The sequence below is a fragment of the Semicossyphus pulcher genome, unplaced genomic scaffold, assembly GCF_022749685.1.
Source record: "Semicossyphus pulcher isolate SPU_LCO1_2020_fin unplaced genomic scaffold, fSemPul1.0.p SCAF_7, whole genome shotgun sequence".
In the NCBI taxonomy this organism is placed as follows: domain Eukaryota; kingdom Metazoa; phylum Chordata; class Actinopteri; order Labriformes; family Labridae; genus Semicossyphus; species Semicossyphus pulcher.
Window position 1 is genome coordinate 13,981,824 of NW_027211748.1, and position 17,825 is coordinate 13,999,648.

The window sequence follows — 17,825 nt, forward strand, 5'->3', positions numbered from 1 at the left end:
AGGTGAATGTCCAATTACACTGCTGTTTGAACTGAAGGCATCTACTCATTCGATCCAGCAGCATCTGGACGGGCTTGTTTGTTCACCCCGACATCATCACTGGTAGTAGAGTCATCTGTCAAGGTTTGGAGGAACGCAGAGATGAGCTGAATACCTCCTGACAACCCTCCCTGTTTAAGAAAGGGACAAAAACAATAAATGAAAACAAGCTAATTAAGAAAATGCTGTTTTTGTACAAAGGCAGTGATACAAACTTGTGCATCCCACTCACAGCTAATAGTGGATCTACTATAGTGAGAGTAAAGTTACCATCTTGTTCTTATTTTTGTGAGGAAGGAGAACAAGAGGCTCCTGGTGAACCGCGTCCAGGTTCAGTGCTCTTCTGTTTTAAAAACCTCAGCATCCAGTTTTTCTATTAAACTGCCTGGCACTGTCAACCAGCTTGGGAATCTGAACCGGCCTAGCCATGCAGAAATTCTCTGACTAACAATTATATCAGCAACAGGATCTTGGATTACTGTCCCCGGGGACTGGGGCAGTGGGCGTCTGCTCCAATCATTACTGGCCATTCAACAAGGCTCTGCACTGCTCTCCGCTGTTAGCCATTGTCAATTATGCCATCCCTAGTGTAAACTGCAGAACACAAAGCTGAACTGCCAGTTCTGGCAGGAGTGTAACAGGATGACAGCCCGCCGCCCCCCCCTACTCCCACATCCACCCCCACCTACATCCACCCACCCACCCTAGGGTTCCCCGGCCTTCCTCCCCTTAAGCTACTTTTGTGCAAAATGCCATTTTGCTTCTGAATCAAGCACGCCATAGCCGTGAAAGCGCTAACCTGACCTCGCTTATGTTCTGCTTGTGGGGTTAAGTGGACATGATGGATTACTATAGGCCTCGTCTGGATTCAGCCTGGTTTAACTTCAGTTACAACCGGTATCAGTTATCACTTTTGATTTCTACAGTTCTTTCATACTAAGTGGGAACAGTGCTAATAACTGTGTATCATGACATTGTTAATCTCTGTGTTAAGTGCTAAGCTACTGAAATACCCTGTGCATTAGCACCTTCTGGTTACTGTTGGTGCATTTCTATGTGAATCATCATATTGCTTTAATTTTTAGATAATCATGCAGATTGTAAGTTAACGCCTGCTTATAAACTTATAAAGCTTTTTATTCTTTTCTTCTATATATGTACTTTTTGGAGGATAGACTCTGAGCCGGACTGTTCACGAGGAGCCTGTTTAAAGTGAGTGCTGCCTGCTCTGATGGACCCTGTGCTGAGCTGTGACGGGTGACGGTGTGGTGCGCTTGAATACACCAGCTCTTTTGTCCTTCACACTCTGCAGCTCTCTGATAGCTCCTCCCCCTGTGCCCTACTCCTCCCTGCCTTGAGCTGTGATCTGCTGGGGCCTTTTGAGGCTGGGCCAGTGAGACATGGCTGCTCCCTGTAATGTCTGGAGCGGACCCATCAAAAAAACATGTCAGCAGTCAGAGGAGGAGGAACTGAGAAGGAAACCACTTAATAGTATTTTCACAAGGTACTCCCTCAAAAAAGCCTCTAATCAATTTTTTGAATATTTCTGCATTTTTTGTTGAACAATTGAACCAACAATAACAAAAAAGGGATTTTACAAAGAAAGACATGATTGCATCTGACACACGTGGATAGCGGATAAAGAAGAAGTAAAAAGGATGAAGAAAGTAGTTTAAAGCATGGTTGCATGCCACCTGGCTCTGCGGTAATGCTGGACAGGATTTTTCATAAAGATTCATCACTGTCTCTCCGTCCGCTTTGACCTCATCTCACATCACAGCACAGATTAGACACCGATTATCCTCTAAATGAAGATCCTTACTTCTCAACCTTGCAGAACATGCTGCAACTCTGTGCAAGACAGGCAGAGGGTTACTCCGTGCACAAAGAAAAGTCTGTAACACAAGATATCTTCCACGTGGCTGATAAACTCACTCCAAATTAGCCGTAAAAGCTGAGAATGCCCCTGCTAAACAGGTTCAAATGTTAATGCAATGTCACCGAACACAGGGTGTTGTGTATATAGAGTTGTCTGGAGAGGCAGAGCTAGCCTCAGACACGGAGTCACCGCATAGGCACTCTAGCAGACGCATCATCCATCACACGAGTCTGTGATCTGATGACTGAATGTATAGACTGTAATGTAAGAGTGGCGTCTTTAACTCCACCATAGCAGCGAGGCACAAAGCCTGGGTGGATGTTTGCCTGGCTGCCCTTGCTTGGCAAAGAAGACACAAGTAGCCGGATGAGGCTCAAACAATGCCAAGCATAACATGGAGTTACTGTAGTATGCAACAGAATACGCTCCCATCCGGTAGAATACCTACACTGGGATAAAAGTTGAATAAAGGGATTTACCATTTAAATGAATGGTGGCAGTTGTGAAGTTTGTCGCCCTGTTTTACATGTATTTGTACAAATACCTGGGCTGTTTTTATTTTCTGGTCGGTCTCTTGAGAAAGAGCCTGGCACCGGTCCAGTTCAGCCTGGCTGTAGAGGCTGCGTTGTTTGAAGTATTTCACCAAAGCTTTGTGCATCCTCTTCTGCAACAAAGAGAGCTAGAGGGAGAGAAGGCAGAGAAAAGGAATTGGTAAGGCAGGAGAGGAAATTAATGGCAGTGTTCAAGAAGAATGATGGAGGGGAATAGAGAAAGCAGTCAATAGCCCATTCTGCAGTACACGGGCCTGACAGGAATTTCACAGTCTCTTGGTTTCTCTGCCCACTCGTGTGCACTCATCAGAATCCAGTCACATCTGGCTGCCAGGATGGGGGGTTAATTTTCTCTAAATGCTTCAGCAGTTTTGTTCTAGCCGAGGCAAACTCTGTGACTGCAAAGCTGATGAGTAAAATATTTCTACTTCACCCAGTTTAACTTTATACCAATCCCCTCAAGACATATTTTACACATACACACAGAGTCATGAACCCCCCACTGAAACCAGAAATTATTCCTAGTCTCTTGGAAAGACATGCTGCTTGCTTTATTATTTGAACACAGTTTCAAGCAAAGAGGTTTAAATTCTGATAGATGCCATTGCTTTTCTTCCCCCCTCCATCTCTCTGCTCTTCCTACAAAGCTTATCATTGCTTGGCAATGTGTTCCCCAGTGCATTGAAAACTAAAGCGAATTAGCTCAGTCATCAGCTCCTGAAGGAAAGACAATAACAAGAATGCTCTTTATAGTGTACCCTGTTAAACCCAAGTGCTGAAAGCCTCCACATAAACAAAGCAATGCTTACATGTACAGTAGAATATAGAGGATTTCTACAAGAGGCACATACTGGCAAGTGCCATCAGATGCTCATTAATCATGTGTTTTTTCATTAACAAAGGAGAAATTTGCCTATTTGTATGTGTACATACTTGTTGAATTTTTAATTAATATCCTTATTACATTACATTACATAGTACTCTCATAAAAAAAGAATATTGTGAATGATTGGACAATTAATAAATAATCAATCAATTGTATTAAAAGTGCAAAATAGGACATACTTCCTTAACTCCAAAAATACAAGGTGTTTGCATACCTCAAAATATGCAACACTTTAAATTGGGTGGCTGAATTAAACAGTTGACTTAATGGAATTATCTGTATCTCACATACATGTATATTAAAGCTGTGATGTGCTCATTTGGCAAAACACTACAACTAGCACATGCAAGCAGCTAAAGATCTCCAAACTGTGCAATAAAGAAGTGTTGATGATGGATATTAGGTCGCACCTGTCCTGGGTGACAGTGGTAATAAATCTAGAACACATTATCCATCTATCATAAGTGGTGGAAAAATGACTGAGATGCTTTACTAATTAAAAGTAGTAAGACTGCAGTACAAAAATAATCTATTACAAGGAAAAGTCTGGCTTTTAAATGTTACGTAATTTAATGTATGTCGTTTTTTTGAGCTAATGGTAATTCAGGTATAAAGAATACTCATTCTGGAGAGAAAAATGCCATGTATGTCTTATACCATTATACATTACATTATTAAATTATTATCCCTAATGCATTAATATGTAAATAGCATTTCACTGTTGCAGCTGTTCAAGGTGGGGCAAAGTGTTTTAAAACTGTTGGGTAGTTTTATCTACGGCAGTGACTGATGTTCTATAATCTCATATATTTAATCTTGTGTGTAAGAACTTCCTCTGTAAATAAATTGGCTACTAAAAATACAAAAAGTGGAATAACAAGCACAGAATTTTTGGGGGGGTATACATATAAAGTAGCATAAAATTGAAATATTCAAGTAAAGTACAACCTCTACAAATGTGTACCTAAGTATATGAACTTGGTTACATTCCATTATCCGAGTATTTTTAAGGTACGCAGTTAGTTACATTTAATACAAGATAAAGGAGCAACACTAGATGTTCCACCTAATAGCTGTATTTCAATGTGACAGCTCGAGGAGGGTTAATCAAATCTGCTTTAAAGGTGGAACTATAACATGTGTTTTAACATATTTTCAACTATGGGTTGTTTGTGATGGCTTGTAAAAGTTTAGCATCATATTATAAGGCCTCATCTTCTAGATCAGTGGTTCTCAAAGTGGGGTCCTAGGACCCCTGGGGGTCCGCAAACCATAGCCTGGGGGTCCGTGAAATAATTATGCTAAACTTATAATAAATTATTAAATTGTGCTGTATCATTAAAAACTGCATGTCTACAGATGAGGACCATTTGTGCCAATGAAACAAGCATATTGTGTCCATTAGTCCCACCCACTTTAGCTTTGGACCAATAGAAACTGACATGATTGTGACACATCATGTCAATCTGTCATGAATCACTGAACTCACTCAGGTCTCAACGAGCCGTTCCTGTTCCTGTCTCGCTACTGTTCATTTTCTGAAAGCTTTTAAGGTCAATTACTTGAAAAGTACAAATGCTGTCAAGTTGAGTCCACAAGCAATTTGAATAAAATGAGCCTCTGTTTTGAAGTATGTAAGTGGTATTAACATGATTCAAGTTGAAATGTTTTTCTGTTAATCACTATGAAACAGGTCTGAAGTATTAAGGTTGATAAGTTTCACAATATAAATAGTTCCAATGGCATGTAAAGGTGCAAAGTGCATAATCGGTGTCACGATTATGAGGTGGTCCTCCGTGAAAGGGGTCCCTGGCCCCGAGAGGTTTGAGAACCCCAGTTCTAGATAAATGTAAATGTTTTAGGTTTCCATGTTTTGATGCTTTTTGTAGGGTTTTGGACACTTCTTGCCAGTTTATAATTAAGGGATTTTAGGTTGTATAGCAGTTGTTTTGAAAACAGAAGGAGGGTTCTTTTAAATGTGTCACCTGAACTGTATGTCAGGGATGCCTGCTGTAAGGATTATATTTCTATATAAGGATACTTAAGAGAAGGTGTCATTGTGTCCCTCAGTTGAATCTAATAAAAGAGATTACGGGCTTTCTGTACACACAAATGACTGGTGTGAGACATCACACACACATGCACTAATTTTGTGATCTCTCAAATGATCCTCACAATGTTAAATGCATTTACCTTGTTGCCTCCAGTTACAAACAAATTAAGGGCAATTGCATTGTGTAATATTTATACTAAGTGGGACATAAAATGCAAACATTTTAAGGATAATTGTGCATTTGGAACAGGAAAAAAAAGAGGGCTTGAATGTTCCTGGATAAATCAGATTAAATGTGAAAGGACTGGATCTACATTTCAGAAACATGTTTGATCATAAGCTTGTTCTAAAAAAAACTAAATTCAGGCATAAAACACTAGCCGAGAGGCTGCTGTTGTAGAAGTGTAGAGTTGAAACAAACAAAAATGGTGAAGGCTGAATCCGGAGTAAAAGAAAATCAGGCTTTGATCATGAGCGTGGAAAATCCTGTCCACAGGATTTTATTTTTGCATGCATTTTTCACTTGATAACATTCATGCAGTTAGATGAGGAATTGCTCAAGTAAAGGTATTAGTCATTTTTGGAACAAATAATATGTATTTTTCATTGCAGGAGCAGTGTGGCTTCTTCTTGGTGTTATGCTTGTCGTGTGTGATTCTATTGCAGTTAAACAGTGTCAAAAACGATAAAGATTAAACAGTAAAATGCTGCTGAGTTGTCTCCCTCAACTAGTCAAGACCTGTGCTGCTATTTTACCACTGAAAGCACATTTTTTTTGTCTGATCCTAACGTGTTTGCTGCTGTTCCCTAATAAATGGAGTGTGAGCTGTTGTAAGCAGAGGCACATTTGTAACACCCTCCATAATAAAACGTTTCACCTCTGACCACCTTAGAAAAACTATAATCAAAAAGATGTAGAAGGTAAAGTATTTACATGTACCATCAACCTCTCTCTTTACTCCCCTTGGAGGCAAAACTACATAGCTATCATTACATTATGTCACATCCATCATCCTCCTCCACTCAAGTTATCTCATCATTATTAGATTGCTGCAGTAACCTCCTCGCTGGTTGCAAAACTAAAACCTTCTTACAATGACTGCCCATGCAAAGAGGAGCTATCTAGTAGGAAGAACATGGAATAGAACACAAGGAATATAAGATAACAGAGGAGCATTTCTAAGTCATAAAACATAATTAAAAACAGAGGGGGTGAGGGAGAGTAATATAGAACTCAAGGTTATATAAATTGTACCTGTGTGTAATAATGGAAAGACTCATCAGCGTGGTTTTTGTCCCTGAATGAGGATACTGCTTCCTGTTTGGCCTCCAAGAGGATCTTCTTTAGACCTTCGTACTCGCTTGCAAGCTGTTTGTTCTCCTGCAGTGCAGTTTTTAGTGCATCCTACACAAACATTAATACAGAAGGTTTAAGAAAGGAAAATATTGTGTTTACAGCTTCTATTAATTAACAACCAAGACACAAGCAAGTCACGGTCAGCTGCAGAATGTACAAACCTACAACAAGTACACTGGTTTCCTGGTATTTCCAAAATAAAAGTCTGTATTTCATACTGTTTTTATGTAGGGTAGCATGAGGCCAGGGATCACTGTTTTTCTCGTTAAGCAGGTGTCCCTCTGTGACTCAATTAATGCAACTGACTTTCAGAACAAACCTTATTTAATGTAGATCAATCTCTTCATGGCCGATACCCGATCCGATAAATAGGCTTAGTGTCTGCCTTGATACCAATCAGGTGTATCTGATTTGTGTATTTCTCGCTGTCACCAATATTCTCAAAAGGTAACAAGGATTAGAAACTCTCACTTAAAATTTGAATTTTACAACATGAGCAATCAGCAGTGGTAGGATGCCATTTGACAACATGTTTGTAGTCGACCGCAGCTACGCTGGCACAGAAGTATAACTGCTGAGGCTGCATTAGGTACAGTACAGATGCACGTTGAATGATCACATAGATCAATGTTTTCATGACTCACAATCTGCCATGGACAGATACCCATGACAGGACTTTATATGGTGAACTGGAGAATCAATTTACAGTACTGCACATTCTGAATAGTAACTCCACACGGATCATTTTGAAGATACTTTAGTTGTATCACTGACTTGCTATGCGTGTGTACATTATTATACTACTACTATGCTACTGTTTTTGTGCTGTTAGCTAAGGTAATATAAATAACAAGCATACAACAATGTACACCTTTCTAGAAAATAAATCAAATTGAATATGCATTTTTCTGCATGTCCTCTTCATGTGAACACTGTTTCCCAAGTGCTGGATACGTTGCTGGCGAATATCTCAACTCTACCTGCAGACATAATGAAGTGTGTCTCTGCAGTAAAACAGAACAGCACTAAAGTGATGAGTTTAACCCAGCAGAAAGAGGGGCTGTAAACATGACAAATGCCTGCTATTGATTTCAGGTTTAATTACTCCATGCAGCACTGACAAAGCCCATCTGATGCTGTTGTGAAGTGTAAATGGAACAAATTACACTTCATTGCCCATAAGAAACTGATAGCGTCGGCAGTTTGCATTGTTTACTTTGTGCTCACCATACGACAGGCCCTGATCAAATAAAAAAATAGGTGCATGTATGAAAGATGAGACACTTTTTCATGTATGTATGGGTTGAATAGAGAAGACATGGATGACGCAAGTCAACCTATTTCACCTTGATGCTATATTATTATATTTTAAATAGTAATTTTTACACATTTATATAATACAGCTACATAACATTCCCACCCGGTTATTAGTTATATTGAGCAGAATGGCTCTCTAATAAAGAGGACCTTTACCTACAGGAGCACATAAGAGTTTTAGTATTAGGTCAGCATTTTTAGAAGAAATCTCCTTTATAAGAATATTTGAAAGTGTCTAACCATTCTGCTTCATGCACTGTGATTTCTGAGTGCACACTGTGCTTATTATGTTATGCTAATGCAGACATTATGTGTGCTTTATATCGGCCGCAACGATTAAAGTGACCAATTTCCTTACAACTTCAGTCTCTGTGATCTTTTTATTTGGAGAGGAGTATTGTTGTTATATCATCTTATTTCGTCGAGTGAAAAGACTAAACCCTTCTTTGCATGACTAACTTTTATCTGGCTAATGGGAGTTGTGTCTATGAGGAAGACTTCTAATTCTTAAATTGTCTCACGCCAACAACTTCTTTAAAGTTGCTGCACTTGGATGCATGGCGGCTTAAGCTCCATTGCCTTTTCTTGTTTTGAACTAATGCATTCTTGATCACCGTTTAATGAAACTATATACCACATGGCGATTTCACATTAGATAAGCCATGTGAAACCCCCATCAGCAAAGAGGCTCTGGCTGGGGCTGATAATCCTGCAGATGAAAACCTTACAATAAATAGGGGTTTCTCTCACAAAAGAGGGTTCAAATACATGCCATTTTGTGCACAGTATGCTCACGTTTTTACCTCAGCCTGTTTCTGACAGTGAAACAAAAACATCCTGAGATTAAATGCTTATTTGATATCTTAAAGTGTGTGCTTACAGTAAAATTGCTATGTAAAATGTTGGCCTACAGGTAACAGAATATGCACTGCGTCTCACCACGACGCGCATCATCAAATTCGTCCAGACAAAAGACTATAACAACAGTGAGTTGTCATTGTGGGGAAAGCACTTAAACAAGATTGACCATGGCTTGTAATTTTAATTGCACGCAGCTCTTTTCTCTGCATCTTAAGGGAAGTATTGTGACAAGCAATGTGCTGACACTAATCCACAAACAAATAAACAATGAGATGTTTTTTAAAGCTTGTCTCACAGTATTTGACACAACAATAAGTCATGTATTTACAGACAGTTATACCGAACAATGCGTTGTTACCTTAGTGTCTTCCATTTCTTTTTGTCTCGCTGTAACATGAGCGGTGTGTGTCTGCATGGATCGCTGTGTTCGTTGTTGGCAGTTATTAATATCAGACTGCAAAGTGCTCATTATGAGAGCAGCTGATTTGTTTTTGAATTCCAACACATCAAAGACACTTCTGGAGGGAGGAATCAAACACATAGATGGTATTAATTTCCTCAATCATTTTGTAATATTATGAATATATGATCGCTGCATTGGTGGGGGAGCTGGTAGAAATTCATACTTTAATACTAAACATTATGTTTCAATATCACAAATATAATTAAAACAATACTCAAGACTTTTGGAGAAAAGATGGAGTATTTTGATTATATACTCCTAGAGTAGGTGAATTGTCTTCAACAATAATATCCCATTTCTTATTATATACTGTTATAATAAGTGTGCCTTATCTATGACTAACTTACTGAAGTTCTGCTATGACTTCTGGCATGCTTTCAGCTATCTTTTCCGTTTTATTTGAAGCATCTTGGTATTCTTCGCACTTCTTCGTAAGGTCACTGATCCTGCAGAGGGTGTTGTCGTATCTCTCTATAGTGGCAGTGTGTAAATCCTGCAAAAAAAAATTGTAGCATTAATGCAGAAAAAAATAGAAAACTAGGTGTACTTTAAAGTGCTAACAAGAATTTCTTTATGCCACATTTTTCTTTTCTTACCTGGGCAGCTCTCAGGTGCTCACATTTCAGTTTCTTCTCCTTGTCAAGGTTGACTAATGTGTTCCTGTGTTCACAGTGAATCCTTTCCAAATGTTCTGTCAATTGCTTGATTTTCTATATGAACCAAAGATTAGTCACAAATGCAATTGACTTATACCTTTTATAAATTGTCTTTTGTATTGGAAATTATCATGACAGCACTTTATCGGTACCTCAACTTTTGTCTCCAGAGCCTTTGTTGCTGAGGACGCATCTTCAAATTCTTTCTGAAGTTTTCGGTTCGTTAGCTCTGAGCTCCTTTGGTGTCGATACAATTCTTCATTTAAATTTGCACACTGACTCTGATGCAAAAGAAAATAAAAGGCAGAATGTCAGTACTGAAAAAACATGTATAGGTGGTAAAACAGTAACAGGAAACTGGAGTGGGTATTTACAATGTTATGCATATGAATACAGGTGTTCTTAAAAGAAACTACCTTTCCGAAAAGGCTGTGCTTTGTGAAACTTAACCTCTCTATGCATTTCAACAAAGCTGTATGCTAAAAAAAATTCTACAGAGAAGGAATACGTTTTATAAAAACAGTGGTAGGTAGGTTTCAATTCAAAGTTACTTTGATTTTTCTCCCACTCTGACTGAGTGAAATGTTCTCGTTCAGAGTGAAGACTTTGAGTCGTCTCATGAATTTACCTTCAGCAGCTCCAGGGCAGTCATCTGACCCGTCAGATCTTTCCTCAGGTTTTCAATCGCTTTCTGCAGAGCATAAAACGAGAACTAAAGAACACTGGAGAAAGCATCTGGCATCTCACTTTTTCCTTACAAACCGTGACCCATGCATTATACAGTGAACATGTACATATGTCGTCACTGACCCTGGCCCTCTGTTCTTCCATGAAGGTGAGCTGCTCCTGCTCTTCCAGTTTAGTCTGGGTGACACTGTGCTGGGCTACAACTTGGGTCACTTCCTCCTTGGCCTTTTCCCACTGCTCGTCATTGTCAATGATTTTCTGGAGCATCTGCTTCCTCTCCTCACGCATCTGCCTCACTGCTTTCTCGCTTAAAAAAACACACAGAGAACTGACCGTAAACACACTTCTATATAGAGTAATACCAATGATGGGGCAGTTTATGTTATGTTTTTGCTTTGACAGTGTACCTCTTTGAAAGTTTTTTCCTGTAGTCTTCTACATCCTGTTCAAACTCCACGTTTTCCTTACAGAGACCTGTAAAGGCATTACGTTTTGAAAGGAGCTGCTCTTCTATGCAGGAAACCTCTGCTTCCCCACTGAGTCTCTGTGGATAACATAACATATAGTGAGCGACTGCGTGGATGCACACGCAAAACACCTTACAGTGCCATGAATTCAAACATTATTAGCATGCATAGCTGCAGTGAGAGTCCAATCATAGTCTGGCAGTTATGTGCCATGCACTGCCCAATGAACTATCAAGACACACATTTGTAGCCAAAGCAGCACCAACATAATAAAGGCAGTTTAACACTACAGACAACACGTACAGTTTTCTCAATGTGTTCTTGCAGTGAAATTAGTTTCTCTTTTAATTTCTTATTCCTCTGCATTTCTTCTTCAGTTTGAAGTTTTAATTCCAGGATCTGTTTGAAAAGAGAGAAACACACGACTTGTAATATTTAAAGTCCTATTAAAAAAACTTTTAATATCAAAGCATGGATGATGTCAGTTACCCGGTCTTTTTCAGTTTTCTGGAGATCCATCATTTCAGGGATACGTTGTGTTATGGCTGCGCAATTTTCCTCTGTAAGAGCAACTGTCCTTTCAGCATCGTCTGTTTCAGCACATAGATCTATCTCAAACATCTTCAGTGAGTTTAAATCTTCCCTGGACATGAAACAGTTTGTCTTATGTTATTAAGTTGGTGGATTAAAGGCAGTTTTTGAAATCCAGTGCTCATTGAAGGTTGAGATCACACGCTAACTCATAATACAATGCTGTTGCATTTGGAGGCGTTGGTCTCGCAACAAAAGCAACACGATACTCTTAAATATTACAAGACAATCTGCAACAGAGCATGATAACTGAAAGAAACCACAGATGACATACACAATCCACAGATGTCTCCTGTGTCAGTTGTATCACCTTGAAGGTGAACCTCTTTGTTTTCACTACATATAGGAGTGATACTCACAATTTTTTTGCCAGCTGATTCTTCATTAACAACAGCACATGATCCAGTGATGTCCTTTCATTGTTGGTTTCCAGCTCCATCTTTTTTAACTCATTCTTAATAAGGAGGAGATCAATTTGTGTTTTTGAGCAAACTTCATCGGCCTGATAAAAGAAGTTGAAGAAATTATTTTCCTCAGATGTAATTTGTGAACAATTTCAATCAGGTGCTAATTTTACAGAGAGTACACGGTCCTGTTGTCAAATCATACCCTGTTGAAACTAAATAGTCACACACCTACAGTAATCAACTGCCAAAAGACAAATATTCACCAAAACGTTTTTCCTACATAAATGCTGGCAAATCTTTAAAAAATCCAGAAAGGCTGTTAGTTTTAAAGCAAACAAGCCTAAAGCTGCAATAGTTTGGTGCCAGAGGTGATCTGTTCTATGTGACCCCTCTGCCTCTCACCCATCACTCTTCTTTCTACTGGCACACTTTCATGTCGTATTTGCACGAAGGCATTAAACTCAAAGTCCAGCCGAGGCTGAATTGGGTCATTAGATTTTGGGTGCATCCTGACTTGGACAAAAGAAATTAACAAGCAGAAAAGCCAAATGAAAAGTCAGGGAATTAAACAAAGTTATTAGGATTCATCCTCTGGGGACTGTGAATGTCTGGAGCAAATTTCATGGCAATCCGGTCAATTGTTAAAATGATTTCAGTCTGGACCAAAGTGTTGGATGAACACTGGACCAATAGACCAACAAACATTGCAATCCCTTGCGCCATGCCACTTGTGGATTAAAAACAGAGTTAGAAAAGAGCAAACGGGCAGGAGAGACAAAGCCAGTGTGCTCATTTCATCGTGGTTACTTATTGATGTATAAAATGCACAGAAATGGTGTTTAAAACCTTTGTTTTGTGTTGGGACTATAGTTATGAACCCAAATGTATACGACCAGAGATTTAAATCTGTGAGATCTTCAACACATTCTTCCTACCTGGAAAATTACTCATCAACAACATTTTTTATTTTGACACAACTGTACTGTGTACACAAAAAACTCTCACTTGTTCACTGATTAATTCTTGCAAAATGCCAAAATAATTATTCAGCTACAACTAAAGACAGAGCTATTAACTATCTCTGTGGCAAACCTAAGTTTCCAGCCTTTCTGGCTACGAAAGTTTAAACATCAAAGTATTTAAAACAAAGCTAAATTAGATGTTACCTCAGCTTGTGCAGTGTTGATCTGACTAATGATGCCTCTCTGGAGGCCCAGGTTTTCCGTCACAATGGGAACTTGTTTTTTGGCAAAGCTGATGTCCTCGTGTATTTGCTGGTTCAACATCTCAGTGTGTGACAGTTTCTCCTGGGCCTTTGCGAGTTTCTCTCGTTCCACTTTTAGCTGCCACTTCAGCTCAGTGATGTCTCTAATGCAAGCTTCATGCTCTGGGAAAAAACAATATTAAAAAATTAATTAGAAAGTTTATTCATTTTGAACAACAGCAGCCTTACAATACTTCACCAGACTGAAATGTCTTGGAGAAAACAAGACTCCTTTAAGGCACTGACCTTTTTGGACAACAAAAGAGTGCTCTTGTTGCTTCCACAGCGAGATGCTGTCCACTTTGTTCTCCAAAAAGCGCTTTCTTCTCTCCTCTTTGTGGAGAGCCTCCTCTGCATACTGCCTATCAGCCTCCAGCCGCTCGATCAGATACACAACCTCTCCAAGGACATCATTTATTTTCTTCAGTAGTGGCGATAATGTACAACTTTCTAGAGGATGAAAAACTTCACAGGATTTGCACACAGTATTTAACCGTGTCGTCACTTTCATCTTCAAACAGTAGGAAGGAAACTCATAGTTGCAAAGCTATGTAAACGTAACTGGACCGACTACAAAGTTCAGATAACATAAACTGGTATATTATTAGCATACTGGATAGAATCTTATTCTTTAACATGTAGAGAGTCTGAGTAAGGACTTTATTGTATATCTGAACAAAATGAGTTTACCTCTTGCACTGATTGCGATGCCTTCAACAAACAGCTCTGTAGATGTCACTGATTCTGTATCTGAGTCTCTGGACTGGAATCTGTTAAAAGGGGTTAAACTCATGTTATTTTTTACATTGTACTGATTGTTACAAAAAGAATTAGAAAATAAAAACAATAGATTGCTTCACCTTAAGGTTTTGCTGTAATGGTGCTTGTCCTGATTGATCTGTGGTTGATATTTTCCAGACTGATACAAGACAAAATACATTAAAACATTCAAATAGATTTTCTCTCTTATCTGATATTTGTCTTACAATCTTCCACAGGTCTGATCATATCAGTTTACCTGCTGACACCAATTTTCCACTGTCATCTTCAACTCCTGGATATGGTAAATAACACTGTTGACATACGGCGAGGGACTGTTGAGCAAAGCACAAGTGCGACGTCTACCAGAGCAGACAGCTTGAAGATCTGCTTGGTCTTGGGAAACAGAAAATATTGAGATCTGTAAATCCAACTTACCGTGGACAAACTTTCTGAGAAGCAATAAAAAACAATCCTTATTCATTTGTCCTTTACATTATAGCATAAAAAGCATGAAATATTTAAAAAATTACAAACTGATGAGCCATCCCTCAATTAAAACAACAGACTTTTGTTGGAACACTCACCCAACTTCATTTGTTTTGAAAAGTAATTACAAAAATGTAATTTGGCTATGAAAGATGCTCTGTGATTCTTTACTTTTTGTTTGATTCTGCTTGCATGGGGAGCAGAGGCAACAATTTCGAACATCTCAAGACAAACCCAAGGGCCCAATTCTTAGTGGTGAAAGGATGCCATCTGGCTGACGAACAGGGTATAAAAAACACCAGTGTTGCAGATTGCAATCTTTCATATGAACGTCTGTGAAATATATCATATATTACAGTGTATATTATAGTACAAACAAATGTCATGCTCAATCACAAGTAAATGTAGCATGGCCTAATTTAAAATGTTAAGATCATTGAACAACAAATTGATGCTGGTGACAAATTGTTCATGAGTGAATGAATGGAACAGAAGTTTTGGTCCTTGAGCCCTAAAAAAACACAAAACTTCAATTAGTGATATACGATACGATACGATACGATACACTTTATTGTGCCCTTGAGGAAATTTGTCTTGGACTCCAATGCTGCGCACACCTCGATCCCATTATAGTGGGATCAATAAATTAAAAACAATAGAAACCAACACAATCCACATGTTAACAAGAGTAAATGCCCTTGAAAAGACCACAAACATGTATTGCACATAACCCATATTGCACAGATCCACGTAGAAGACAGTCCGAAATAGGAGAAAAAGATAAAAATAAAAGACTACAGGAATAAAACTATAAAAAATATAGGAACACCATGATGCTGCACAATCCATAATCCACATAACCTCAGGAGGCATTTGGAGGTAGGAAACATCCACTGAAAACTAGATTGAGTAGTATTTAGAAATTCATATTGAAAACACCAAGTATACCTTGATTAGTTTTGCATTACTGACAAAACTATAGAGACATGAAAAGAAAAGAAAGCATATGCACACTAAAGATGATGCCAAAGTCTTGGCATCATGTTGACATCTGGTGATGCCTGCCATCTTTTTAGGAAAGCATCACGTGTTCAGTAGCTTATAGGCTCTTACATTACAGCCTGCACCAAGCAAGACAGGTTAATAACTACCTTGTGGCAGTAAAACTGTAAGGGATCTGTAGACAAAGAAGTACCATAAATGATAAGAAATAGGTCAGTTACAAACTCTATCTGGGACTATTGAACCTTTTCCGTCTGAGTAATCCTGTCCCGAGGTTTTAGTAATTAGTAGAATGGCTTGCAACTGAGCTGACTCAGATCAATACAAGAACAGTTGAGGAAAAACTGCAGGGACACCCGAAATATAAGCCATCTGTTGCTGAGCAGTTTAGATGAATAATACACAGTGATAGAATCGAGTGGGGTAGGAAGGTGGTAAGGCAATATGTCATCAGTGGGCTGAATAAGCTCTAAATCATAATGGCAGGGTGTATTATAGCCACAGAGCAGGCCCATGTGAAACTTAGAGCCAATCATCTTCACCTGATATTTCTCTATTGCTTTTAGATAGTTAAATGTTTCTATCATTAAACTATTTTAATATTATTCCCCATTTTACAATAACTTACCCTAACTCTAAAAATAAGTCCAGTTTAAGCACTGACTGGACAACAGATTTGTGTTTAGGCTTTACTTTGGCAAGTTTTCTTTCTTAACAAGAGTGAACAGGGGGAACTTGCGACAATTTGTAATCATGTTCAGACTAACTTGGGGCAGCAGGCTGAAGACACAGGACGTTAACAGACTCAGTAAGCTCATCAGGAAGGCTGGCTCTGTCCTGGGAGTGGAACTTGAGCCTTTAGTGGAAGTGTCTGAGCAGAGGATGCTGAGGAAACGCATGGGAACTGATGTTGTATCATGGACAACACCTCTCACCCCCTGCACACCACACTGGAGTCCTACCAGAGCACCTTCAGAGGTAGACTGAGACTACCGAGGAGTACCACAGAATGCCACAGGAAGTCTTTTCTACCTGTGGCCATCAGACTGTATAACTCCTCCCCGTTTAACAAAAGGAAAAATGGAGCACGAAGGATCTCTTATTTATTACTATGTGCAAATGACTTATCTTTCACTATCCTGTGCAATATAACTTATTATATTAGGCACTGTCTCTTGGCATTTAACTTCTATACACTTGTTCAAATATATTATTTATTTCGCTTATATTTGAGTTATTTCATATTTCTCGTTTTTGTACTGTAACTTTGGAGCAACCTGGCACAAATATTTCCTTGGGGATTAATTAAGTTCCATCATTTCTATTGTGCAATGTGTTTAGCTATGACAACTGTCAAGACAAACTGATGCATTTAAACTGTCTATATTTTCTAAGATATTTAAGGATATCTATTTTCTTGAGTGTCCATCTGTTGCAATTGAGCATTGCCATCAGATTTCATGTATTTTTGAAAACACACCACTGTAGCATCATCTGTTTAGTATGACGCTTACTGCACCAAATAACAAGTTCTTTCAGGGAGGAATGCATCAATATGTAACAGCATAGAGGAAACCATAACAATAATAGTTATTGAACAATAGTATGTTGACTGGGAAAACTCTTCTCACCTTGCTGACTAGGTCGTCCTTCCCTTGATGGGAATCTGAGCGGTTCAACGTCTGGCATCACTTAAACTTGTCCGTCAGGATTTAAAAAAAGAGGGAAAAAAAGACACCTGTTCAGTTTCCTCCGTCGTGTGGAAACGTCGACGTCGCGTGCAAATTTCACATTATCCAGAAATGTATTTGGAGAAAACACAACCGTTAATTGGCTGCTTTATGTACACGTTCACGCTAGAGAGTATAGTTTTGAAACGTTAATCTTTAATACAAAGGTAGCTAACGTTAGCTAAAGTTGCAACTGATACCTTCACTCATCTCCGGATGTCGCTCTCTTAGCTAACGTTAAGTTAACGGTTAATTAACTTAGCTAATGATATATTAATGAGCAGGTGGGGGGCCGTTGTCATGGCAGAAAGTGAAAGCGAAAAATGTCTCGCTATCAACTTACTTGCATTAACACAACAATGGCTGC

General features: G+C 38.9%; 1 protein-coding gene across 1 annotated transcript; it reads right to left on the bottom strand.

The window, feature by feature from the left end:
• Positions 1-41: 41 nt before the first annotated feature.
• On the bottom strand, positions 42-17,417 carry LOC138612230 (coiled-coil domain-containing protein 178). Its single transcript, XM_069685548.1, has 19 exons — positions 17,360-17,417; positions 14,497-14,633; positions 14,339-14,397; positions 14,169-14,248; positions 13,725-13,928; positions 13,381-13,601; positions 12,167-12,309; positions 11,706-11,859; positions 11,520-11,615; positions 11,157-11,293; positions 10,873-11,056; positions 10,691-10,753; positions 10,215-10,343; positions 10,003-10,116; positions 9,754-9,899; positions 9,302-9,461; positions 6,664-6,813; positions 2,463-2,597; positions 42-170 (listed from the first exon to the last, which is right to left on the bottom strand). Exons 1-19 carry the CDS (start codon positions 17,415-17,417, stop codon positions 42-44), a joined length of 2,499 nt encoding a protein of 832 aa, XP_069541649.1.
• Between the last annotated feature and the right edge of the window lie 408 nt (positions 17,418-17,825).

Excerpts from the sequence above, each read along its gene's own strand:
- LOC138612230 (XM_069685548.1), bottom strand. The coding sequence starts at position 17,417 with ATGCCAGACGTTGAACCGCTCAGATTCCCATCAAGGGAAGGACGACCT. Across the intron at positions 13,602-13,724 it reads CTCTTTTGTTGTCCAAAAAG|AGCATGAAGCTTGCATTAGA; the intron begins GTCAGTGCCTTA and ends GTTTTTTCCCAG. Across the intron at positions 10,117-10,214 it reads CTCTGGAGACAAAAGTTGAG|AAAATCAAGCAATTGACAGA; the intron begins GTACCGATAAAG and ends TGGTTCATATAG.